This window comes from Callospermophilus lateralis, chromosome 11 (genome assembly GCF_048772815.1).
Source record: "Callospermophilus lateralis isolate mCalLat2 chromosome 11, mCalLat2.hap1, whole genome shotgun sequence".
Taxonomy (NCBI): Eukaryota; Metazoa; Chordata; class Mammalia; order Rodentia; family Sciuridae; genus Callospermophilus; species Callospermophilus lateralis.
This window is the reverse complement of record NC_135315.1, coordinates 26,060,023-26,085,532: the sequence shown is the minus strand read 5'-3', so window position 1 is coordinate 26,085,532 and position 25,510 is coordinate 26,060,023. Positions and strand designations below refer to the sequence as shown.

The window sequence follows — 25,510 nt, the reverse complement described above, 5'->3', positions numbered from 1 at the left end:
ACATGAGCAGCCCCAAAGTCCCCCTAGCACCTAGGGAAGCTCTCGTGTGCATGACACGGCTGTACCACCGACACAGACTGACCCCCTCTTGTCCCATCTGCAGCAAGGTCAGAGGAAGGGGGTAAAGGTCAGGGTTCAAGAATCACCTGCCAGAGGAAGTAGATGGTCAGGATGATATTCAGGGGCGTCGACCAGATCATGTTGATGAAGGGGGCCATATCCATGAAGCGCTGGGCGTCCACTGACATTAGGTTGACCATTTCTCCTACAGTGGACTGACGTTTGACTGAATTGGTGATGACCAGAGCCTGCAGGTGGACAGCAAGGAATGTACTCGGGCTGGGAGCTTCTCCCAAGCTGCTGGCCTCTCCCTGCACCCCGATCGGGCTCACCTTCCTGTAGATGACACCTATGATCGCCGTACGGACCCTCAAGGCGTACACGAAGATGCAGTGATAGTACTGGTGTAAGATCAGTGTCTGCACCGTGGAGGTCACGAACATCAGCACAGCCAGCAGGAAGCCCCACCAGGCCGGGGCCGAGGGGTTTGAAATGAACTGGATCAGGATGCTGCCAGGGGAGGGGAGAGGCATGAGGGTGGGTCTGCTCCCATAGGCCTCCACACCCCCTGCCTAAGAAACCTCTTGGATAGGGGCTGCCAGCTCTGGGACCAGGGGATGGTCATCCCCGCAGCATGAAGACCATGACAGCCATACTTGCTTCCTTTGGCCTTTGTCTCCTTCCCTGTCCCACACAGACCTGGCCATGCAGCCCTGTGTCACTCTCTTATCACCGGCCACATAGGGGCACTTAACCACTGAGCCACATCCCCAGCCCTTTTTAAATTTTTTTTTTTTTTGTAGTTGTAGATGGACAGAGTGCCTTTATTTATTTTTATTTGGTGCCAAGGATCAAACCCACTGCCTCAAATGTGCTAGGCAAGCGCTTCACCACTGAGCTACAGCCCCCGAAGCCCTTTTTATTGTATATATTTTACTTAGAGACAGGGTCTCACTGAGTTGCTGAGGTCCTTGCTCAATTTCTGAGGCTGGCTTTGAACTTGCGATTCTCCTGCCTCAGCCTCCTGAGCCACTGGGATGACAGGTTTGTGTCACTGTGCCGGTTCCTGCCCCTCCTATGAATTCTCTGACTTCCCATTTCGATCATCCACAGAGCTCCCTGTCATCCACAGACTGTCCTCTGAACACCTGCCTTCATTCTTTGCTCCTGCCTCAGAAGAGGTGTCCCTCCAGCTCTCCAAGCCTGATCCTGCCTCCCTAAGCCCTGGATCCCACCCACCTCTGCAGGAACATGCCTACTGTCACATGATCTTCCCTAGCTTCACCTCCCCTGGCAGCTGTGTGCCTTCACTCATGGACATGACCACATCTCTTCTTGTCAGAACAAAGAAGAGGCCCCACAGAGGCCTCCAGCCACTCTCAGAGCCAGGCCCCCACTTCTGTTGAGGGTAGAGTTAGTTGTGTCTCCCCAAAAGGTAAATTCGGGTTCTGACCTCTGGTACCTATGAATGTGACCTCATTTGGACACGGGGCCTTAGCGTTTGTAATCAAGTCAAGTTATGGTCAGGTTGGGCAGATTCTCATTCAGAACTTCTTGGGGGGGGGGGAAGAGCAAACAAAGACAAACAGCCCTGGTGACACCTGGACTCTGGCCTCCAGAACTGAAGGGTTGAACTTCTGTCCTGTCAAGCCTCCCAGTCTGTGGGAATATGTTAGGGCAGCAAACTATATCCCTCTTTCTAGGGCAAGTTTCTGGACTTTCACAATCCTGTTCCTATGGCAGATAGACAGTTCATTCTTCTCAGGCCCTTCCCCTCTGACCCAGCCTCTGTTCTTGTCAAGGTCACCGGTCAGCGCCATGTTACCCTCCAAAGGGTCAAGTCCACTTCTGCACTGGAGGCTACTCCTTCCCCACGAAGCCCTCTCTCTGGGTTGTCCCTAACCCAGGTTCCAGCTCTGGCCCCTGGAGTCCATGCAGCCCTGTCCTCTTTCACGGGCTCTCCAGGAGAACTGAGCCCCAGATGTGGGCCCTTGGGCTCCCCACCTGCCATGGCTCTGCTAATGTGAACTCCAGCTAGCTGGGAATCTCCCCTTGGACGGCCCACCAGCCACTCCGGCCCAGCGTGGCCAGGACTCAGTTCCCTCCCTCGTCCCAGTCCTGGCCTCCTCCTTCCTCTGAGGTCACTGTTCAGGGAAAGAGCCATCATCCTCTAGCTACCTAGGCAGGGACCCAGGCTGCCCTGGACTTCTCCCTTTCCTTGGCACACACACACCCATCTCTGGATCAGCTCCGGAATCATTCCTGGCCTGGACTCCCATGGGACCTGGTTGGTCCCCTTTCTCCTAGCCACCCTGCCCTACATCTCCCACACTGTGGGCAGCACCTCCCAGAGGCCCTTCCCTAGTTTCACATCTCCCAGGTGAGCCCTAGCTCTCTCTGGACTTCCCTGCCACGCCCTCTTTACCCTTTCCTCCAGGTCTAGAGTTCCTGAGTCATGCTTTGTGGCTTGGGCTTCTATTACACCCACTCCTTCCACTAATCGTGATTAACCTTCTGAGCTAGCAAGTGTCCCCAGCTATCCCAGGCTGACCTCCTTGCCCCTCCCAGTTTTTTGTTTTTTTTTTCCAGACACCTGGTATACTTCTGCCTGCTGTATTCTTATTGATCTCAAGACCATATCTTATTATCTCTGCATTCCTAGTGTCCTCCACCATTCTAGCACCCTGGGGGCTCAATCGGTTTTTGCTGAATGAATGAGGCACACATGGAGGGGCAAAGGGCGGGGGGCTCAACTGCGAGGAAGCTCTCCACCCCACCTGGCATTTGAGAGCTCCTTCTAGTTCAAGCCTCTCATGTGACTAATGTAAGTAGTAGAAAGAATATCTTAGCTAGAATTCAGAGCCCAGGACTGAGGTCTGATTCATTTTACCAGCTGTGTGCCCTTGGCCAAGTTATTTCACCTCTGTGAGTGTCTTCTTTGGGTCAGGAGGATCATGAGTTCAAAGCCAGCCTCAGCAAAAGGGAGGTGCTAAGCAACTTAGAGAGACCCTGTCTCTAAATAAGATACAAAATAGGGCTGGGGATGTGGCTCAGCGGTCGAGTGCCCCTGAGTTCAATCCCTGGCATCCCCCCGCCGCCACACACACACACATACAAATACAGAGCAGCGTGCGATGGTGCACACCTATAATCCCAAGCAAGTCAGGAGGGAGGTTGAGGCAGGAGGATTGCAAGTTTGAGGTCAGTCTCAACAAGTTAGTGAGACCCTGTCTGAAATCTAAACAACAACAACAACAAAAATAATTAAAGGGCTTGGGTTATGGCTCCATGATGAAGAACCTCTGGGTTCAATCTCCAGTATCAACAATAAAGAAACAAAGTAACTAGCACTTCCCTAAAGGATTCTTGGAGAGGCTTAAAGAGAGAAAGCTTATGAACGAATCCATCATGGTGGATATAGAACAGACCCAGCAAATCTAAGCGGAGTGAGAGTGGAGAAACGAGCGTCAATGCAGTGTCACTTGCCAAAGTTCACACAGGAGATATGGACTCCTCAGTTCCTGGCTGGAGAGCTGAATTGCCCTATATAGTGTCCCTTCCCCTGGCCCAGCCCTTGGGCCCAGTCAGCCAGCCCTTCCCCCACAGAAGGGCCACAGCAAGAAGGGGTGTGGTGAGACCTGAGTAGCTGCGGGTTGACATAGGACAGCAGGTCCTCGATCAACTTGAAGCCCATGCTTATGAGGAAGCCAGACTTAAAGGTGGCCAGCAGGGCCCACAGGAAGGAGGGCTCCGAGGACCTAGGTCGGTGTCCCAGAAGTACCTCGTCCTCACCGGAGACTTTCTTCTCCAATGCTGCTGCAGCCTTGGGTCTGTCAGGGGAGGAAGGAGCAGTGGGTAGGAATGAGTCCCTAGGCCCCAAGGGAGTGAGGGAGAGGGAGTTCTCAGGACTGGGAGGGGGACAGATGGCGGAATTCCCCAGGGGACCGTCCCCAGGTCCTAGGGGGTTTCTGCAGGGGTGGCCAGACTGCTACTTGAGGATTATAAGCCCAGCTCTTCCCAATCTCTGGCCCTCTCCTTGCCTCCCCCCGGGAGGACGCTGAGATGAAGGGGACTTAAAGGCAGGGATGGCTAGTGGGCCACTCTCTGGTCAGCTAAACAGGGAGGGGTTAGAGGTGGCATGGAGGAACAGGGAGAGTGTGGGGCATAGTCCTTCTCAAAGGCTCCACGCCCTGGGAGCCAAGATCCTGCTAACCAAGCCCAAGTCCTTGGTTCCTCTGACAGCTAGTAGCCATCAGGGGTTCTGAGCTGAATGAGCACTGAACTCCCAGGCCCCAGGTGGCGGGTGAGAAAGGAGGATTCTAAGCTCTCTTTGCAGGGCAGTTGGCCAGAGAAAGGTCTGTGGCCTTGATGGAAGGCTGCAAAGTCCCCTCAGCTGGAGCTTCATCTCTTCCAGGCTTTGCCTCCAGTCAAGAGGAGGCAGGATTGGATGGGGGGGCTTCCCCTTCTGAAGGAAGTCCCTGAAATCTACCCTTTAATCAGGCAGGGTAGAGGGGTTGTAAGAGCAGGACCTCTGGGCCAGACAGCTGGGTGGGGGACCCCAGCTCTGCTACCATCCACTGGAGGGGCTTGGGCACAACATTAAACCTCCGTGCCTCCGTGTCCTCTTCTGTATCATGGGGACAACAGAATCTACGTTGCAGTATTGCACCTGACCTGAGGCTGCTATCCCCTGGGCTGCTCTTCTCCCCACCCGGTGTGAGATTACTCCAGGTCTACCGGCATCCCAGCAGGGGACCTGGGGACCTGGGAGGAGGGTAGGGCACCTGGGGACCTGGGAGGAGGGTGGGGCATGGAAGCATGGGGGGGACATAGGAACACAGAGGGCACAAGGACAAGGGGTCTCACCCCTCTGCTGCTCGCTTTTGCTGCTTCTTCCATTCCTGGAGTAGCTGCTGCACCACCATGTGGGAGCAGTCCTCCTCATTCAGGGACCAGAGGTCCTGAGCCACCAGGGGACGCCGGTAGCCGAGGATGATCAGCCTGGGCAGGAGGTGGGGGCACATAGGCAGCCTCACACAGGGTCAGGACTTAGCTGCCGGGAGCTAGGAGCAATTGTCTCCAGGGCCCCAGGATCTCCAGAACCCGGGGGCTTCCTCCAGTGCTTTGACCAGGGGAGGCGTCTCTTTTATTCCCACAGTGAGGTTGTGGGTCGCTGCCTCCTCCCTCCCCAGTTCCCGTCTCTGCCCCTCTCCTTCCCCTCCCCAGGTGCCCCATCTGTCACCTCCCCCCCCCTCCGCCTCCCCCTCCGGCCTTGGTGATGAAACCCACACAGGCTGCAGCTGGATGACAACAACAAGGTGTGGGGGAGACTCAGTCCAGCCTCAGGTGCTTCCTCGGAGCCGTGTGGCTAATGAATTGTCACCCAGGTCACAGACACAATTGTCCCACTCAAGCTGCTCAGAGGGGCAGCCAAGGAGATGACAGGCTGCAAGCTTATCCCAGATGGAACAGCTCAGAACTAATTACAATCTCCTTTCAGCCCCCTGGGCTCATCATCCCTGCGGCCTGCCAGATGCAGGGCTGGCCTGGAGCCTGGGAGCCAAGCTGGGACTGACCTGGCTTCCCCACTCAGCACCCGACCCAAACAGACCTGCAGCCTGTTATCTGCGATATGCCCACTGCGGGGGCGGGTATGGGGGAGGGGGCCAGCCCAACTGCACAGGTCCCTGGACTTCTCTGGTCTGCTTCCTTTCCCCACTCTCACCTCCCCTCACTCCCCTCCCTCTGGCCCAGGCTGGAGAAAGAGCCAACTTACTTTGTGAACCACTCGAAAGACAGGCGGGAGAGGAAGCCAGCACTGGCCTCGGGGCAGGGGTTCTAGAAGGTGGGAGAATAGGATAGGGGGAGTCAGGAGTGCCCATCAGCCTTTAAAAGCACAGTAGAGGCAGGGATGGCCCTTGCTCCCTCCCACTCCCAGCCCCGTTGTGGAGATGGTATCTCCCCCTGGGGAAGGGGTAGGAAGGGCTGGGGGCTGCTGTAAGCGCAGGGCCCTGCAGGGCTCCCACACTCTCCCTGGTAAACTCACAGAGTTGTCATTCTTTGGGGAGAAAAATGGTGGCTTCTCACTGAAGCAGGACACAATGAAGGCGGAGAGCACCAGGGCAAAGTAGATGTAGAAGGTGGAGAAGCGGAAAGGGTCTGAGATTTTACCCTGGAGGGGAGAGTGGGGCGGGGGTCAGAAGCTCCAGAGAGGCCCCGCGCCCTGAGTCCCTCTGGGTAGGAGGAAGCCCGAGGTGGGGGATGGGTGCTCCAGGTCCCCACTCAGGATTCCAAGAGGTATAAAAGGATGACAGGGACTGTGGCCTGGTGAGGACCTGCCCTGGTCCAGGCATCCTGCTTGTCTAACTAGGATGACAACCCATAGTCAGGAGCGCTTATGGCAGTGCTGGATTGCACCCAGGGGTGGGCTACCACTGAGCCACACCCCTAGCCCTTTTTTTTTATTCTGAGAAAGAGTCTTGCTCAGTTGCCCAGGCCGGCCTCAAACTTGTGATTCTCTTCAGCCTCCCAAGTGGCTGGGATTACAGGCGTGTGCCACCATGCCCAGCTCAGGAAAATTCGGAAGCCCGTTCTGCCATGAGGCCACGAACGGTTCAACAACTTACCCAAGATCACACCGGGGGTCAGCGGACCCTTCAGAGCCTGTGATCCTAGCTACTCTACTTGTCTGCCTCCCTCTGAGAGGAAGAAATGAGGGGCACTAGACTGACCCCAATGTTCCATGCCCCACCCCCCACTACCATAGATCAAGAGAGAGGCCAGGAACTGAATTAGGTCGAGGAAGGAGAACAAATGATCAGGACTTCTGGATAGGCTGGAACTCTTTATGTACATGTGTTCATGACCCAGACAGTGACTGATACTCACACTGAACATTGCACTTGGCAACGGGGGCTATGGAATGGCCCCCTGAGCTCCCAAGAGCATCCATCAGTGGCTCATCTCTGAGCCATTTCCCTGCATTATACCATCTTCCCGTCTCCTGCCTGCTTCCAGGCAGAGATGCAGCAAGCAGAGGGCGACATGGAAAGTGTTGAAAGGAGGAGGTCATGGGAGAGGGGAGGGGTAGCAGAGAGGGGCCTGGAACTCAGCAGTGACCTTGAACCCTGAGGCCCCCCACCCAGGGCTAGACCTGGCAGGATCCCCCCCCCCTCCCCCCTGCCCCTTACCTCTGCTATGGCTGAAAGGATCTTGGAGCGAAAGGGAATGATGGCACAGACTACACACAGGAACCAGAAGACGATGAGGACCCCCGAGGACTGTACCCCCCGCAGCCGCTCGTACTGGATCAGCAGGGTAGCCAGCAACTGTGCAGGGAGGGTGGGGGAGGCTCGGCCAGAGCACACACATCTGGACCGTTCCTCCCCACTCCACGTGGCTGGATGTTTCTGGAGTCAACCCTACGCTTTCCTGAGTCTCCGGTGTCCAACCTTCTCCTCAGGGCCCACGGGTCCCCCATCAAAATCCACAACCCGCTGGAGACCTCCCCACCCCGCTCCTGAGTCCCACACTGACCATGGTGATCCCCACCACCAGGGGGCTAATGAAGAAGACAGGTGCAGGGGCCAAGCCGTGGACCAGGCCATGGAAGGAGTAGAAGAGGTCTGCCCAGGAGATGCACCACAGCAAGATGGCCAGGGCCTGAGAATAGGGCAGAAGACTCCTTAGAGACAGGGACTGTCCGTGATGGGAAGGGGTCTTATTTCTGAAGCCTTTAGGATCCTGGGCCTGGGCCTGAGGGCTGGGAGGGGCCCTGGCCCAGAAGCTTTTTGGGGGTGGGATGGGAATCTCTGTTGCTGGTGAACTTGCTAGAACTTCCCCAAGCAGGGAATGTCCCAGTTGGCTGCAGGAAGGGCAGGTGAGGCTGGGAACCTGCTCCAGCCGTGGAGGGGGTGGGGTTATCAGAAGCAGACTCCCCTCAGGTCCCAGCCCCACCAATAGGACAGCCCTGAGCCCCTGACCGTCTTGAGCCTGGACAGGTGCGAGAGGACGATGTAGCCACGTCGGTGGTACTTCAGGTAGAGCAGGTAGCAGGGTAGGGCAGCCCACAGGTAGATGCAGGGTACCCAGGCCAGCAGGGAGTTCTGGAAACAGGATGTGAGGTCTGGATTGTCTGTGTACACTGACAGGTTGGTGTCCTGGAGACAGAGAGAACAATTCAGTGCTGTGGCAGCCTCCTGAGGAACTGGGTCTCCCTCAGGGAGGTGGCTGGACCAGGAGACACTCCATCCACCTAGGGTGGGGATGACCAAAGGATAGGTGAGGATAAGAGCCTGAGCAAGCATCTGAGCAGGTGCTGTCCAGAGGTTGAGCCTTCCAGGGAGGATGTGGTTGCCCCCATTTCCTCATTTCCCTCTCTAATTAAGGTAAAATTTAAGTGCAATAAACTACACCCATTTAAAGTATACAACTTGAGTGTGCCCTTCCTGCAGTGGCACACACCTGTATAATTCCAGTGAATTGGGAGGCTAAGGCAGGAGGATCTCAAATTCAAGGCCAGCCTCAGCAACTTAATGAGGCCCTGTCTCAAAAAATAAAAGGGGGCCGGGATCGGTGGTGCACGCCTGTAATCTCAGTGGCTCTGGAGGTTGAGACAGGAGGATCGTGAGTTCAAAGCCAGCCTTAGCAAAGGCGAGGTGCTAAGCAACTCAGTGAGACCCCTGTCTCTAAATAAAATACAAAATCGGGCTGAGGATGTTGCTCAGTGGTCAAGTACCCCTGAGTTTAATCCCTGGTACCCCTAAAATAAATAAATAAATAATAAATAAATAAATAAATAAAAATAAAAGGACTGGGGATATAGCTTAGTGGAAGAGTGTGCCCCTGGGTTCAATCCCCATATCCATCAATCAATCAACAATAAATGACTTCAATGAATTTGACATTTGCATATGCCTGCAAAACACCGCCACAGTGTTTTGTATCATCTACAAGTTCTGCTGTCTGTCATTCTAGATACCGACTCTTTTTTTCTTTTTTTGCGTGGTGCTGGGGATTGAGTACATGTTAGACAAACAGGTTTCTCCTGAGCCACATTCCCAGCCCAATTTTTAATTTTATCAAAGTAACATTTCCATAGTTTCAGAGGCCCCTTCCTCTTCAGGTGTCTTCAGGTAAGGGCTTTTCTGAGCCTTAGTTGCCTTTACGATGGGGGTGCCCCTTCCCCCCAGCCCTAACTATCTTACTGTGTTGCCATGAGTTTCATAGGAAGAAGAGGAGGTGGGGAAATCTTTGCAAGTTACAAAGCTAGGGTGACCCACCATCCCTGGCTGGGCTGGGCTGTCCTGAATGTCCACATTGTGGGAAAGTGCTCCATCTTGGACAGAGCAGTATGATAGGTCCCCTCCCGGTCACCCTCCTGGCACATCTCTTGGATCATAGCTACACCTAGACCCTATCTCAAAATAAAAAATAAAAAAGACTGGGGATGTAGCTCAATGGTAAATTGCCCCGGATTTGACCCCCAGTATCAAACCTAAAACAATACGTCGAAATAACTACACCTAAGAATATTTTTGGAAAATGTTGGGGAAATAAATTCACTAATAGACACCTGCTTCATTGTGATTGTTTCCTCCAAGGCTGCTGATGTACTGATCTTCCCACCTCCACCTTCTTACAAAGCATTACATGTTCTTTAGAGAAAACTCAGAAAATATGAACAAATAATAAGAAAAACCACCCATAATCCCATCCACCTGGAACCATCTGTTGCCTGAGGATATGATCACTTATCTTCTGTGCTGATTAAATGACTATCATTTTAATTTTTACCCAAGTTCTACCTTATGTAAATCTCTTTTTCCCTTTTTTTTCTGTTTCTCTGATGGGTTGGTTTCTGTCATTCAAATTGGAGTTTCCCCAATTTGCGGTGGTTCTTCACACTTGACTGTCTCACTACTTCTGAATGAGTCACCAAAGAGCAGACAGGCACCTTGCAGGCTGTGCGGGGCTTAGTTTGCACAGTGATCAAGGAGAAACCTGGTCATTTAGAGAAGAGTCCCTCCCCAACTGGCAGAAACTGAAGGTCTTTTTATCTGGGGCCAATTTGGGTATGAGGCTGGGGGCTCCATCCTGCAGTATGTAGATCTGCACTGGACACCTCCAGGTCTTCTAGGAGGTGGCTGGGGCTGGTCTGGCCTGGGGTGGGGAAGCAGCGTGGATGTCCAACTTATCCTTACACATTCTCCCCACCAGCCCCTGCTTTCCACCCTACTCCCCACCTGCTCCCGCTTCTGCAGCCCTCTAAATCCTGAGCTTTTCCTGACCTGTATGGAAATCGGTTTCCACTATCTCCCTTTCCCAAGGTGTTGATCTCTCGACTTACAGGATTGAATCTTGTATTGCTTACTGTTATTCAAGTGGAAAATCAGGAAGGCCTGGGGATAAAGTCCCATGTTCAGTCCACCCTCTAGAACCAGAAGTCCCTTCAACTGCAAATCAAATAGGGCCCCCTCAGCCTTTGAGCAGGATTCCCCCTGCAACAGGGTGGGCAAGCATTTCTTGCCCTGTCTCTTCTTCCTCCCAGCGGGCCCTGTGCATACCAGCCCCAGTCCCCAGGTTCCTCCCTCGGCCTGGGCTCTCTCCCATCTCCGCTCACAGATTGCACCGAGTCCCATATCCACAGCAATAGCCCCGATGCCCTCCTGAGTCTTGGCCCCTCTCAGATGGCTTCCCATCTGTCCCCAGCCCCTGGTGTTCAACACCTCTCAGAGCTCAGCTCATTCACTCCCACCAGGACCGGCCCCTCCCCTGGCCTTGCCTGACTCTGCCAAGGGCACCATCATTCTCCCGGCCATCCAGACGCCCATGGGACACTAGGCCCTGTGGATTCTTGGTGAAAGAATAACAGCTGGATGGGCAGGTGTTTGAGTCCTGGCTTCTTCTCCTCTTTTGAGAGGTATGACCTTGGGTGCCGTGGCGCAGGCAGGTAGGTAATCCCAGCAATGCCGGAGGAGGAGGCAGGAGGATGGGGAGTTGGAGGCGCACCTGGGCAACTTAACAAGAGACTCTGTCTCAAGCTAAAAAAAAAAATAAAAAGGGGCTGGGGGTGTAGCTCAGTAGTACAGTGCCCCTGGGGTCAATCCATAATACCAAAAAAATAAATAAATAAAAAATAAAAAAGTAAGCTGTGGACAAGGTGCTTAAACCCTCCCCTCTCTGCACCTGGGGGTTTCTTTATGGATAACCTGGGAAAATTATACCTCCCACCTAGCCCCTCACCAAAATACCAGCCCTGGCGCTCATCTCTTCATGAGCAGTTACCATGGGGTCTCTTCCCTTCCAACTACCCGAGGACCTGACCCTGGTCTTCTCCTTCATCCCTGGTCCTGGTCCCGTGTTGCTGGCTCCCCTCTTGGTGTGAGAGTGCCCTGGGGTTTAGTCCTTTTCTCTTCTCCTCCTCCTCTATCTGCACACATCCCCTGGATGCTCTCTCTTATCTGCTCTGGATGATCTGAACTTGAAGGGTTCAGCACCTCTCATACCTCTTTTTTTTTCTTGCAGTACTGGGGATTGAACACAGGGGGCGCTTTACTGCTGAGCTACATCTCCCAGGCTCATCCCAATGTACCATTGATATTCTAGTGACTTCCACGTCTATCTCTTCCAGTTTACTACTCCTCAAATCCACTGGTCAACTGGACACCTCCACTCTACACATCTTATAATAGCCTACAGGGACCTGCACAGTGTCCTTTCCTCCTGACCCATGGCTTCTCCCATTGCATCTACTGCTTCATTCTAGCCATTGACCTTGTTATTCCTGAGCACACACAAGGTGGATTCCTGTCTCAGGGTCTTTGCATAGTAGGGTCTCTTTCTCTGGAACACTCTTCCCATACATGCTTCATTATTTCTTCTTCAACAAGGCTTCTCTGACCACCCTGTTTAATGCTGCCACCAGTAGCCCATGCAAGTTTCCCCAATGCCTTGCCTTCTCTGTTCTTTCTTTCTCTATAGCACCTACCACCTAACATGCTATATAATTTACTCATTTATTATATTTTCTTTCATCTCCTCCTACAACATGTAATATCCTTGAAGGAAAGAACCCTATTTCATTTATTGATGTATCTTAATTACTTAGGCACCCTAGAAGAGTGCCTTGCACATAGTAGGTGCTCAGAAAAGGTTGCTTAAATAAGTTAAATTAAATATTTATTGAAGAAATGAATTAATTAACAAAAGGATGATACTGTACCTTCCCTCTAAACCTTCTACGGCTTCCTACTGTCTAGAAGACAAAGTCTACACATCTTCCCACAGTGTTTAAGGCCCCCAGCTGGCTTCAAATGGTCTATGTGGACTTTCTTTTTTCCTTGCAGTACTGGAGACTGAACACAGGGGGCGCTTTACTGCTGAGCTACATCCCCACAGCTCTTTATTTTGAAACAGACAGCCTTGTTAAATTACCCAGACTGTCCAGGAACTTGCAATCCTCCTGCTTCAGCCTCACAACTCACTAAGATTACAGGCATGTGCCACTGTGCCCGGCCAAACCTACCCCTTTTTGTTTTTAAATTTCAAGGTAGGGTCTCATTAAGTGGTCGAGGATGGCCTCAACCTTCCATCCTCTATCTGCCTCAGCCTGCCAGGTAGCTGGATCACAGGCATGTGCCACTGCACCAGGCTATGAACTGCTGAACTCTGTGGGCTGAGTTCTCCATCTTAACAAAATATCCCGGGGAAGGGAACTGGCCTGCATAGGCTGCTTCCCTTTCTGCAGACTGCCTTCCTTTCTTAATCCCATCCAGGTAGCCCTCTACCCCCACTGCCCTGGCCACTGCTGCAGAATGACCCTTTCTGAAGCACGGCTTTGTGCCCCTTGCCACATGCCTGCAAACCTGCAGTGGCTCAGGCTGCTGGTGAGCCAAGTCCCAGCACCCACCCTGAGGCCCCTTAGGCTTCTCCTCCTTCCTTCCTTCCCACTAATCCCTTCTCTGCAGCCAACCCCAGCCCCTGTGTGTGCATCTTATATCCCAGAGGTCTATCAAGTACTTGGTATTTCCTCAAACTCTGAGAATCAAGCACACACGCATTCTTGCTGAGCCTTCAATGGTGGTCAGAGAACTGGGTCCACACCTAGACCTGGTCAAGACCTCTAGGAGGAAGGGAAAGCAGACAGAGCTAATCTGGCCCCAGCCAATTACCCCCTTTGGTACTAGGATTTGCCCCCAGTTTAACCACTGAGCCACATCCCTAGCCCTTTTTGTTTTTTATTTAGAGACAGGGTCTTGCTAAGTTGCTCAGGGCCTCGCTAAGTTGCTGAGGCTGGCTTTGAACTTGTGATCCTCCTGCCTGAGCCTCCCAAGACACTGGGATTACAGGCATGCGCCACTGCACAGAAAAGTACACACATCTGAAGTGTACATGTCCACAAATCTTCACCCACAGGACTTCAACTGTGTAACTAGAATCCCAGCAAGAGACATTACACTGCTGGCAGAAGCAGTTCTTGTCCCTCACCCAGACCCTGCCTACCTCAGTAGGAACCCCCATCCTGAGGTGGATCCACTTTGCCCAATTTGGATACGGTTGGTAGGCAGCCCTCCTGTCTGGCTTTCCTTTCCTGACATTGTGTGTGGGGTATTCTGGAGGGTGCATGTGAGGGCAGATCACCCAACCCCTGTGTGAACAGCCTGGCTGTTGGATCCGTTCCACCATCAGTGGGTGGCCCCACCCAGAGAGCCTATCCCTGGGCCAACCCTAACTCAGACCATCAGGTCTCTGGGCCTCACCTCCCACAGGAAGCCTGTCTGGGGCACCCCAGGTCTGACTTTCCCTTTCTGTGTCCCAGATGGCCTTTATCACACTGACATGAGTATTATCTGCTTGTTCCCTCAGAACAGTTTCCAGAGGTATTTAACAGAGGGACCTTGTTTATGAAAAAGTGGCAGCAGGTTCAAGGACACCTGACAGCGTGGGGCTGGGATAGGCCACCTGGCTCTGTGATGCAATGTCACCAGGGCCTGTGTATGTAAACACATGCTCTCTCCCACAACTGGAGGGTGTTCCCCTCCTGCTTGGTGCCTGTGCTGCCCCACACCCTCCAACTCCCAGCACAGGGGCCCATAGGCTGGAGCAGCCCAGAAACTGCAATGACTGACAGGGACGGTGTGGGTAGGTGCTGGAGTCCCAATGTGAGGGCAGGATGGGAATTGCTTTCTGGCCAGGAGGGTGGGTGGCTGACTTTCTTTTAGGCCGGTAGGAAGTGGTCACAAGAAAACCCAGTGCTCCAGTGGAGGGCCCAGTATGGCTCCATTCCACTATTCCAGAGTCACGTGACTGGGATCAGCTCCTTCAACCTGTGTCCCCGTGCAAGTAATGGCAGTGAGGACAGCTCCCCAGCCACCTCCCCAGGGGGCAGAGAATGAGCTGCACAGCATCTGGACCTAACAAGGCAGCGCCTGGGGAAGCCTGTGGGGGAATATCAAGCTTCATTTCACGGAGGCTGACATTGTGGCCATGACCAAGGGACTTTGGGGGGTATGAGGACAGGATGGCTGCTTTGACCTCAGGGTGATCAGCCTGGGCTCCTTTGTTTACTTATTTGGTACTGGGGCTCAAACCCAGGGGTGCTTTACAACTGAACCCCACCCCCAGCCCTTTTTATTTTTAATTTTGAGGCAGGATCTCACTAAGTTGCTTAGGGCCTTGCTAAATTGCTAAGGCTGGCCTTGAACTTTTGATCCTCCTGCTTCAGCCTCCTGAGTCACTGGGATTACAGGCATGTGCCCCGGTGCCTGGCTGACTCCTTTCCTTTAGATAAATAAGACCCAACTGGGTGAGGCCGGGCATCCCTAGGACGCAGCAGGTACTTGCCCATGCCTGTGTCTCTCCATTGTTCACGCCAGAGCCCTTGTTAGGACATCTGTGGGACATGTCTTATATGATAGGTCCAGAATGGGACCATTCCCTCCCCTGCAGCCTGCCCAGCTCCATGAATCGCGACTTTCCCTCCTTTCTTCTCTCCCCCAGGCCCGACTCTGCAGGCTCATCCCTTTTGTCACTTTCTCTCATATCCTGCACCCAATCCCTCAGCAAACACTGTCCACTCTATCTTCAAATTCTTTGGTTGAACTCCACGGCAGTGCTATAGTCCACTGTTCTTATCTATAAAAGGCAGCCTTACCTGGCCTGCGGCTCCCCACCTCCACTCTCCTGCTCAGATTATTTCCACAGTCCTCCCCATGCTCTTCCTGCCACGTGCCCTTCTGTCTTTTCTAGCACAACAGCTAAAGAAAGACCTTTCGGAAGCCTAAGACAGGCTACGCGACTATGTCATTCCTTTGGTCCAAACCCACCAAGAGCTCTCTGTCCCTCAGAGTAAAAAAAAAAGGCTGAAATGAAGGCCTCATCTGGACCCTGTTATCAGCACCCTCACCTGGCTCACCTCATCTCCCCAACTCCCCTCTCTCGGCTCATCCCAGCACCCTGGCCTTGGTGTTGATCTTCAGACACTCCATGCCTGCTTCTGCCCCAGATGGAGCCCTTTCAAGGAGTTCTGCCTTCATGTTCCCAATTTTAGTTGTAGCTCATTCCCTACCCCATCACCCCCCCTCTTTTTTTTTGAAGTGTTGGGGATGGAACCCAAGGCCTTGTGCATGTGAGGCAAGCACTCTACCAACTGAGCTAGATCCCCAGCCCCCAGCCCTCTTAACCTATTCTATTTCCCCCATAGCTCTTATACTTCCTCTCATCCCATATAATTGAGTTCCTTATTACCTGTATGGTTTTTCTCCTCCTCCCACTAGAATATGCATTCTCTTCTTGGGGGACAGTTTTTAAAAAAATTTTTTTAAGGATACCTTCTGTTGACCATGAAGCCTGAGTGGGGAGCAGCCTCTGACACAGAGAAGGCATGCAGTGCGAATTTGTTGAACCAAAGAACAAATAAACAAAGGAATGAATGAGGGTGTCCCGTCTCAGCATGGGGCAGCTTCTTGCCCAGGAGCAGAGCACGGCTCCTCTCTCCCCCAGCAACAAGGCCAAGGGCCAGGCAATCCAAGGGGCCTCTAGTCCAGAGAAAGTTAAGTAGATAAGTGAAGGCGAGAACGGGGTCGGTGAAGGTCATTTCCTGGACCCCATAACATTCCCCCACTGAAACCCTTCAAGGCAGAATGGATTAGGGCTCCTGAAGCCCTCCCTGCCATTGCTGGTCTGAAGGGCAGCAGCTGGGAGGCAGGCACTGGGCCCACAGCCCCCGCTCCATCGTCGCCCACACGGTTTCCACAGCAACCGTGGCTTCCTTAGTGCTGTGATTAAACAGCTGGATGGGGCTGATAAGGCAGAAGGTCCAGCACCTATAATGGACCATGTGGCAGATGCCTGTTCACCGGCACTCAGCCAAAATCCCTGCAGACTCACACCCACGGCAGGTGGGGGTGAGGACCCCGGAGCCCTCTGCAGCTCTGTCAGGGACTTCCCAGCCCCGGGGCCCCAGTTCTGCTGACAGGCCCTGTCATGAGAAGATTCATTATTTCCTTAATCCCGTGTGGTGGAGGAAGGGGGGAGCCACCGATGCTGGGCAGTTCCTGAGGTTGCAGATTGTGGCTGGGAATTGACTGACAAGATCATTTATCAGCAAAGGAGGTGCAGAAAAGGAAGGGGCGGCCCTGATCCCCATCTACCCCCACTGAGCCACCCTGGCTGACACAGGAAGCCTCTGGGAGGAAGGACCCAGGAGGCCCCACATTGGCAGGGCTGGGCCAGTGCGTGGCTCAGAGGCCTAACTGGCAATCCAACCCGGAAGGGGCTGCTGGCCCACAATAGCATGGGTTAATTGAGCTCCGGTCTGTGCCAGAATGATCACGTAATGTTCATGACACCCGAGACCCAGGGCTGATATAGAATCTGAACACCGGTGATGAAGCTTCAGAGTCCCAGCCCCTGACTGGGTTTATATAAGGCTTCCTCTATACCCGGAAGGGCTCCAGCATGACATTCCACCTGGATCCAGGTCACCTGCTGCATTGTAAGTCCTCTTTTAGTCATGCAATCCACCCTGGGATCAGGGAAAGGTGCCAACACCTGGGTAATAGACTAACTGGGGGTTCTGGGAGCTCCTGGACTAGAAACCTGAAGATCCAATTAGAAGGAGAAATCTAATCCAGGCTTAGGCCCCGTCTCCACCCATCCCTGCCTCCACCATCCCCACCCTCTGGACTTAGCCTCAGAAACAAGAACAGCTCTAGGTGGGGGAAGGGGGCTGTTCAGCCACCTTAGCAAGGATAGACCCAAGTCTCATCCCTCCTACAGGGGTCCTGCCCCCACCCCCTCGCCAGTCTCATGGTGTGGGGGTTGGGGGACCAGAGCCCAGGCACTTCTCCAGAGTAGCTTGGCTGTAGTCCCAACTGGGATTGCCCTTCCTGGAGGCCAGATGGTGCTCAGAGACCATGTCCCTGTTTGGGGACAGTCTAGCAGACAGTCTCGGCAAAGCTCCCTCCGCAAAGCCACTCGCCTGACTCACTTCCTTTCCTGCTCTAGCCTTCAATCCAGGTCCGGGGGACAAGGGAAGTCAACCTAGGGCCAATTTCCCTCCTCAAAGGTCAAAGCCTTCCAGCACCAGATTCAATGTCTCCAGGATGGAGGGAAGAGATTCCAGGGGTCCCTGACCTGGCAGGTGAGACTAGATCCCTGAGAGGAGCAGGTGAGCTTTGGTACCCCGTAGGCTAAGGAGTGCCCACCTCCCACCCATCTGCCTACCTCAGGGGCCCTGGCATTTCCAGCTTCCTCACAGCTTTGCATGTCACTGTCTTCATTTGAGAGCCAAACACATGAAATATGGTCTTTGTCCATTAAGCACACCTGCTACCTACTCATACTGGGACACCCTGATACCCTAGAGCCCTTAAGTTTGGAAGGCCTCCATCATGGTCTTGGCCTCCAAGCCTAGGCTCATCCTCCCAGAATCATCACTGTACAACTCCACACTTAAAGGAGGCCCCAGAGCCTACCTAAGACTGGCTAGAGCTCAGAGAGGGTGAATGACCTGCCAAAAGACACACACACAGCTAATGGACAACAGAATTGGTCCTTGCTAGAGCACAGGAGGATACACAAGGAGATGGGCTTCCAAGAGACCAGGGTTTATGCCTCTCTAGGGTGGGTACACAGCAAAGGCAACAGTGAAGGCACCTTCCCTTACTGTGTGAGTCTAACCAGTGGGGGACCCATGGGCCTGGAACAAGAGCTGCCACTAAGAAAATAGATGTCTGGTGTAGTGAGAGAGCTGGGGAAAGAGGAGTCTGGAAATCTTAGAGGAGGAACCAACAAATCCCCATTGGGAACTTACTACTTATTAGGCAATCAGTGCCATTTTTTTGGACAGTTTTTTTTTTTTTTGGTACCGGTGATTGAACTTAGGGGCACTAGACCACTGAGCCACATCCCCAGCCTATTTGGTATTTTATTTAGAGACAGGGTCTCACTGAGTTGCTTAGTGCCTTGCTTTTGCTGAGGCTGGCTTTGAACTATTGATTCTACTATTGCAGAACTATTGATCTATTGGCTGAGATTACAGGTATGTGTCACCATGCCTGGCTTTTGGACAGTTTTTATGGTCACGATCTTTGGATTTCTTAGTTTCCTGGGGTCATATGATTAGTTCTGCATATTGGCTGGTACCTCCTGAGAGCCAATAGTCCTGGGTCCCTCCACCATGTACTCGCCTCACCCCTAGGTACTGTCCAACTTCTATTGCTCAGTTCAGAGTAAACTTCCAAGAAAGGGACAGCAGATCAGAGTAAAAGTTCACAATGACCTCCTTTGCTCTAGAGCTATTTCAGCCCTCATGAGTTGTGGGTTAGTTTGATCACACAAAATACCCTTTTTTATTAAAAATTTTTTGATGCTAGAGATGGAAACCAGGGCCTCACACGTGCTAGGCAAGCTCTCTACCACGGGGCTACACCCATCTCTTTTTGTTTTTTATTTGAGATAGGGTCTCACTGAGTTGTCTAGGCTGGCCTCGAACTTGGGATCCCCCTGACTAAATCTCCCAAGTAGCTGGGACTGAGATGAGAGCCTTAGAGGAAGTACCTGTAGCAACAAGAAGTACAGGGCCCAGGGGGGGCCAGGGACTCAAAGGTGTGTGCTACCACACCCAGCATACAATTCATTCTTTTGGAATTTATTTCCACACAAACTCCCAAGTCATGCTCAGAGATGTTGATAACCTGCTGTGAGGCCAGGGGTGGATGGTGGCGGGGCAGAGGGAAGAGAGAGAAACAGATATTAAAAAGAAATAGAGAAATCATGTATGCAGCGTGTGTGATATGTGTGTGTCCAGATTTTTGTGTGTATGTCCAGGGTGTCATGGATGTTCCCCAGTCTCCTACCCTCAGAGCAGGCTGGGGCTGAAGCTGATGGGTTTAGCCAGGATCAGTCTCCTGACCCCAGTAACAGCTGAAATAGGACCCTCTGCCCCAACAGCCCAAGAGCCATTTTCTTTTAGGTTTCCATTACCTCTGACCTCATTTCTCTTTGTCCTCCCCCTCTTCCAAGGAATATCAGGGCCTGCCAGCCACAAGAGAGTTTCTTGATTCTCAGAATCATTTCTTATTCCCTATCTCACTGGATCCCCACAAAAATCTTGCAAGGTGAGCAGATGGTGAATTATTTCCCCATTTCACAGGTAAGAAAGCAAGGCTCTGAGGATGAGCTAGTGAAAGGTTTGGCAGAGTAAACAAGTAGGGCCTGAACACCCGACTCCTCTTGCCTGTTGCTTCCAGTTCTGATACTTCCTCGCTGTCCTGAACCATTTCCCACTAGATGGGTCCCCTCAGCCCCTAAGCTTCAAGGGTAGGTACATCTGAATGATACGCCATGCAAATGAGATGTAAAATAGCATGCCACAAATGAGTATCCCAGACTTTTTGGGTAATAGCTATAGCTGAGGCTCCAACCTCTTGGCCTGAGACCCTTCCTCGTCTCCACTCTGCAGACCTCACCCACCCCCGGACACCAGCCACACTAGGCGCAGCAAGGAACAGCTTCCAGGAGCAAGGAGATCACACGATAGATGGAGGATGTTTTCAGATTGGAATGTGCACGGAAGTAGTTCCTTATCATTTAAGGTAATCAAGCAGAGACCCTGTAAGGGAGTCATAATGTCACTCCTGCTAGGTCTGAGATGAGACCCTTAGGGAAAGTACCTGTAGCAACAAGAAGAAATTCAGGGCCCAGGGGGGCCAGGGGCTCAAAGGTGTATGGTCAGGCAATGGCAAGATTGGCAGACACCATACCCCAGTACCTAGATTGTAACTGATTGTGGTGTAACCTTTCTCCTTCTACCGTGAGAGACTGGGCTAGTGGCTTCAGGCTCCCAAGCTCTGACACTCTCGGATTCCACAATAGACTGAGTGCAAGAGTGGAGACAAAGGGTGTTTAAACTTTGTGTAGGAAGGGAGTCCTGAGTTCCCCAGCTCCAGACTTCATGAGGATTGCCTCTGTACAGTTCTAAGCACTTGGGGTTTCACTGTTATCCAGGAACAAGAGGACCATGCATCTAAGGCTTGGGTACAACATCTGCCTGGTCACTCTGGCACCATGACAGAGCTATGATCACACCAGCCATGGGGTCCTGTGGGGCTGAGCAAGAAGGGTAGTGGCAGAGATGTTTTATCATCTTGGTTAGCCCTTCAGTGACCCAGAGAAAAAGAGAAATTCTCAAAAGACATTTTACAGGTACTCCATTGCTCCAAGCTTAGAAAAAACTCATGTGTAATAGCTGGAACGTGCACATGCCTGTGACCCCAACTACTCAGGAGACTGAAGTAGGAGGATGACAGGTTCAAGACTGCCTGGGCCACTTATCAAGACCCTGTCTCAAAATAAAAAATAAAAAGGTCTGGGGGTGTAAATCAGTGGTAATGTGCCACTGGACTCAATCCCCAGTACTAAAAAAAAAAAAAATCAAAAAAAAAAAAAAATCTGTGTAATGCCTTCGGTCCATCCAAAATTTTAAATACCATCCTAAGACACCTTAAATAGCAAACCAGAATGTGGTTCCTGATGTATGTGCATGTGTGCCCACGCACACGCACACACTCATGCATACACAGGTATATAGCACATACCTATGAATAACACCCCACTATCACCCCTAGCACACAGACATAGGCACATGTGTGTGTACACACTAGGCATATACGTACATATATGCAAAATGGGAAAAAGACACATTGGGATTCTGAATCTGGATTTGAGACTATCCTATGCTAGTCAACCCCAGGATGACCACAGATAGGCCACTTTACTCTGAGCTCCATCTCTGGAACGGAGACCACATCTCCCACTTGCCTCAGCTGGTGGGAGAGATCTTAGGCAGTTACACCTAATGTACCCAAACTGTGCTAGGTGGCATGGGTCGACAGCCTAGGCGTCTTTGAGAGGAAACAACGCTGCCTTCATGGAACTGGGCGACTTTGGGCATGTCTCTTTCTCTCTGGGCCCCTTGCCTCCATTTGTCAAAGGAGAGTATTGGACTTCAGCAGTCCTGATGTCCTGCACCTGTAAAGGCCTGTCTCCCGAACACGGTCTGCTTCTCTCTTCTGAGTCCAGGGTGGGAAGGATGGTCTGCTCACCGACCTGCAGCCAGGTGGCTTTTGCCCAGAGATATTGTGGCAGGAACTCTTGCCAAAAAGGATGGAGCCTTGCAGGGCCAGGCTTCCAACATACCTGGTTGAGCAAGGGCTCTGGATGCCCTGGGATCCCAGTGCAGAGGTGCAGGGTGGCCAATTAAACCCTCCTTAACTGATCAGGGGCTGGAGGGTTCACCAGGAAGGTGGCTAAGAGCAAAATGTTCTTTCTGCAGGATGGGGTCAAGGGACAGAGGGGCTGGGGCCAGCAGGCAGGTGGGGGCACTTCCTGATCCCTGGGGTGCCTTGCACTGTGCCTGTCCTTCAGGCTGCTGGGAAGGGGAGAACAGGGCAAGCCTCAGGTTTTGATGTTGGTGGGACCTGGCTGTGGGCAGTGTGGCCAGTCACTGTGGAGTTCCCCAGTTTCAGGTTCCACGAGGGCCACCTCTGTACAGTTCTAAGCATTCGGGGTCTCAGTGGCACCCAGGAACAAGGGGGCCCATCGACGCTCCATTCTTGGCGCCTCGCGTCGCCCCCTCCGGGGCGCCCAAGCCATCTTAGGTCTGGCCCGTAAACTGCCAGTCCCTGGACATCTGCCAATCTATGCATTAAGACAGGAAAAGGGGACCTGGAGGCCCCCTCCACAGCGGCCCCTGAGCCCCGCGCCTTACCCAGAACTTGGAGCCAAGCTCCCCGGAGCCGCACAGGCTGTCCATGGGGCCGAGGCGCAGCGGTGAGAGGGCAACCGCGGTCCGGTGCAGCCCCGTGCAGAGAGGCGCAGAGCAGGCTCTGGGAGCCGCCCCCGCTGCGCACTCCGCGGAGACCCGCCCAGCCGAGCCCTACCCTGGGCGGTCCGGATCCTGCTCTTCAGTCCCTGCCGATTGCGAAAGCGCCTCCACGAAATCGAAATCACAACTGTCCAGGGACTATAGGGGCGGGAATGGAGGGTCGTGGACACAGTGACAGCCCCTTCCAGTGGCCCCAGAGTTGTGCCAGAGTTGCCCCTCTAGATCCTGAGGCTGACAGGCCCACAGCAGAGTTTGTTTCCAACCGGGGTCAGGGGACCAGAGCGCACACATGCCTCCCACCCTGAACACTCCGTGGGGGCTGATGAACCAGGGAGACTTGGAGAGGGATTCAGCAACCCTCCCTCTTTATTTCTTTATAAAGGATTGTAAAGAAATCCTTTATAAGGTCAACTTCTTCTCTGGATGTCAGTTTCCTCATCTGGAAAATGGGAAGAGCTTGTGGGCTCAGACAATGGAAGGCTACCCCTTCCCCCCAAGTTGCCAGAGACAACTGGTAGACACCAGTACACCAGGACTGGTGTGTGCAGTGAGGGAGGTGGGGGTGGAGTTTCCACCATGGCCTAGATCGTGACCTCCTGTGATTCCCTTAAATTGCTCCCTCCTGAGGCTCTGTGGCTCCCTGGTCTGGCCCAGAGTTTCTCTGTGCCTCCAACTTTTGTGTCTGTAAAATGCTGATAATCACAGCAGAATCTCCTTCATTGGGTTCTCTGAGAATTCAATGGTAGAAGTATGCAAAGCACTTAGTTTGACACAGCTAGGCACCAAATGTGTTCATTTCTTCTTTCAGCCTGGTGTCGGGGTGCAGGCTGGACAGGTAAAGCCCCAGAAGATCCCTATATCAGTACCCCCTTCCTAAGGCAGAGACTCCACATTTCCCACTTGAAAAATGGACTTGGGGTCAGTGGCCTTCTTTTGCTTGTCTCTACTTGGTTATGCCAGGATCCCTCCATCTCTCACTTCTCCAGTCACACTTTGCCCCCTAACAGGGTCCCAGAAGCCACTCACCACCCCTTCTTGAGGCTTGAGAAGGAATTCTCCTGGGCAGCTCTTTCCCTGGCTCATCTCTCCCCGGCCCTGCTTGCCACCTCTGCCCAGTTTCCCCTGGGGTCCCTTCCTTGGCACTTGTTCTCAGAACAAGGTTTCTCCTCCTTGACTGCCAAGCAGAAGGGGTGGAAGGGAGTCAGCAAGATAGCGGGGAAGTGGCCAGCCAGAAGTCACCAGAAGGGAAGGCTGTCAGAACAGAGATCGGCAGGCTCCCGTATGGGTGGTAAGGCTGGGAACGAGGCTCTCCCTCCCCGGGCGGTTGGACTGGGGACCCTTCAGTGGGAAAGACCTCTCAGCCCTCTTTCTGTCTGTCCCCTTCCCTTGCACTCATCTATTTATGCCCACCCTTTCCTTCCTCCTTTCCCTGGGTAAAGCACTTCACAGAGCTTCCACATCTTGTCACAGTGTGCCTTGAGTTATATTTAGTTGAGAAGAATCTGTCTTCCCTGCCAGTCTGAGAGGTCCCCAAGGGCAGAGACCTACTGAGTCACCTTCAACCCCCTTCATGCCTCAAGCAGTACCATTTGAAAACTTTGTGACCTCAGCAAGCTCCTTGATGTCTCTGGGACCCAGTTTTTTTTGAGCAACTTGGACAAGGAAGGGGCCACTAAACTCTCCTCCAGCTCCAGTGTTCCAGCCTTCTATGGCCTTAGCTGCTGAGATGCTCCTGCTAGGTCTTCTGCTGATGCTGTTGTGCTTTCTCAGCACCCCGTGCCCCTGTCTTTTTTCCTTGGCCTCTCCACCACCATCTTGGGCTCTCCTTTCCTCTCCTTTCCTCCTCTTAGGCTTGTGGGGCCACGGGCATCAGATAAACCAGGAAGGTTAGCTCTGCACTTGGGAGAGTTGGGGATCTTCCCTCAGGGCACTTCAGGAGGTGAACTCCCCAAGAAGACTCCCTTCCTGACATGTGGAACCTGGAACCAGACTGGTTCCACCTGGGACCTTCTGGCCCCAAGATAGGCCAGGCAGTCTACTGGTTAGAGCTTCAGTTTGGGGTTGAGACCCTTTGGTTCTGGCTTCTGCACTGGGGCTAATGTACTCGCCCTTTTGGCCCTAGGCTTTCATCTTGCCATTACTTTTCCCCAGCTGCAGCACTGGGTGGGAGACTCTAAGATCAAGGTGGGTGCCCTTGGCAACCCTTGCCTCCCCCCATCTCTCTAAAGCATTAGGGTTCAGCGCTCACAGCTGCTCATGGAATGTGGCCCTTTCACACAGCCCTTGAATCATAAGCAAAGTGTTTCAAGGATGCCATTGTTTTGGTTGTTCTTCTCGCCAGAGCAATACTCAGAGGCCTTGAGACATCCCGCAGCTTGCCCAGGGTCACAGAGTCCATCCTGGCCCAGGCAGGAGAAGCCCCCACCTTCTGAATGCCAGCCGCAGCTCCTAGGTCAGACTGCACTTCCTGTACTCCCGGCTCTTGTCCCGGCCGACCTTCAAGGCTGCTCAGCATGTTCTCCACACAACCCACCTTCCTCCTGTACTTGGTAAACTCTCCTTATCCCTCAGCATTTCACCCAAGACCCTCCACCCTTCCAGAAGCCTTCTTTGGACCTCCCCATCCTATCCCTTCCTCCACACATCCCACCCCTCTCTATATTGTAATTACTGATGGTCTGGCTTAGCCTCCACCAGTGCTGTGCGCAGGTTGAGAACAGGGACTGAGAGGCCGTAGTAAACCCACCTCCCACTCTCCCTCCCCAGGTGACTGCAGCTCCAGGCTAAATGAGCTGACAGAGTGCTGTAGTTCCCTCAGCAGTGAGTGTCCTGGGGGACTCAGCACCGGGGATTTCCTGGCAAGGAGATGGCGAGATAACCTCATGGCAAGGCACAGCCCAGAGCAGGCATGACAGCAGAGAAAGCAAGGGAAGGCCCAGGCCCAGGAAATGCTGCCTCAGGGAAGTCAGGTTGGAGCTGACAGGCCAGGGGCAGCAGGACGGAGCAAACCCCTGTCCACTTCACTGCCTGCTTCTCCTTAACTCCCTTCGTACCTTGAAG

At 53.0% G+C, this 25,510-nt stretch overlaps 1 protein-coding gene across 2 annotated transcripts in view; it reads right to left on the bottom strand.

The window, feature by feature from the left end:
- The window catches only part of Abcc3 (ATP binding cassette subfamily C member 3), a 46,284-nt gene extending 23,862 nt beyond the window's left edge, over positions 1-22,422 (bottom strand). For both annotated transcript variants that reach the window (XM_076871714.2, XM_076871715.2), the window contains exons 1-10: positions 22,334-22,422; positions 8,043-8,219; positions 7,597-7,722; positions 7,251-7,388; positions 6,107-6,232; positions 5,837-5,898; positions 4,927-5,061; positions 3,699-3,890; positions 393-570; positions 147-308 (exon numbers count right to left, since the gene is read on the bottom strand). In XM_076871714.2, coding sequence (XP_076727829.2) covers positions 147-308; positions 393-570; positions 3,699-3,890; positions 4,927-5,061; positions 5,837-5,898; positions 6,107-6,232; positions 7,251-7,388; positions 7,597-7,722; positions 8,043-8,219; positions 22,334-22,378 — 1,341 coding nt within the window. In that variant the 5' untranslated portion in view covers positions 22,379-22,422. The remainder of the gene's footprint in view (positions 1-146; positions 309-392; positions 571-3,698; positions 3,891-4,926; positions 5,062-5,836; positions 5,899-6,106; positions 6,233-7,250; positions 7,389-7,596; positions 7,723-8,042; positions 8,220-22,333) is intronic.
- Positions 22,423-25,510: the final 3,088 nt, after the last annotated feature.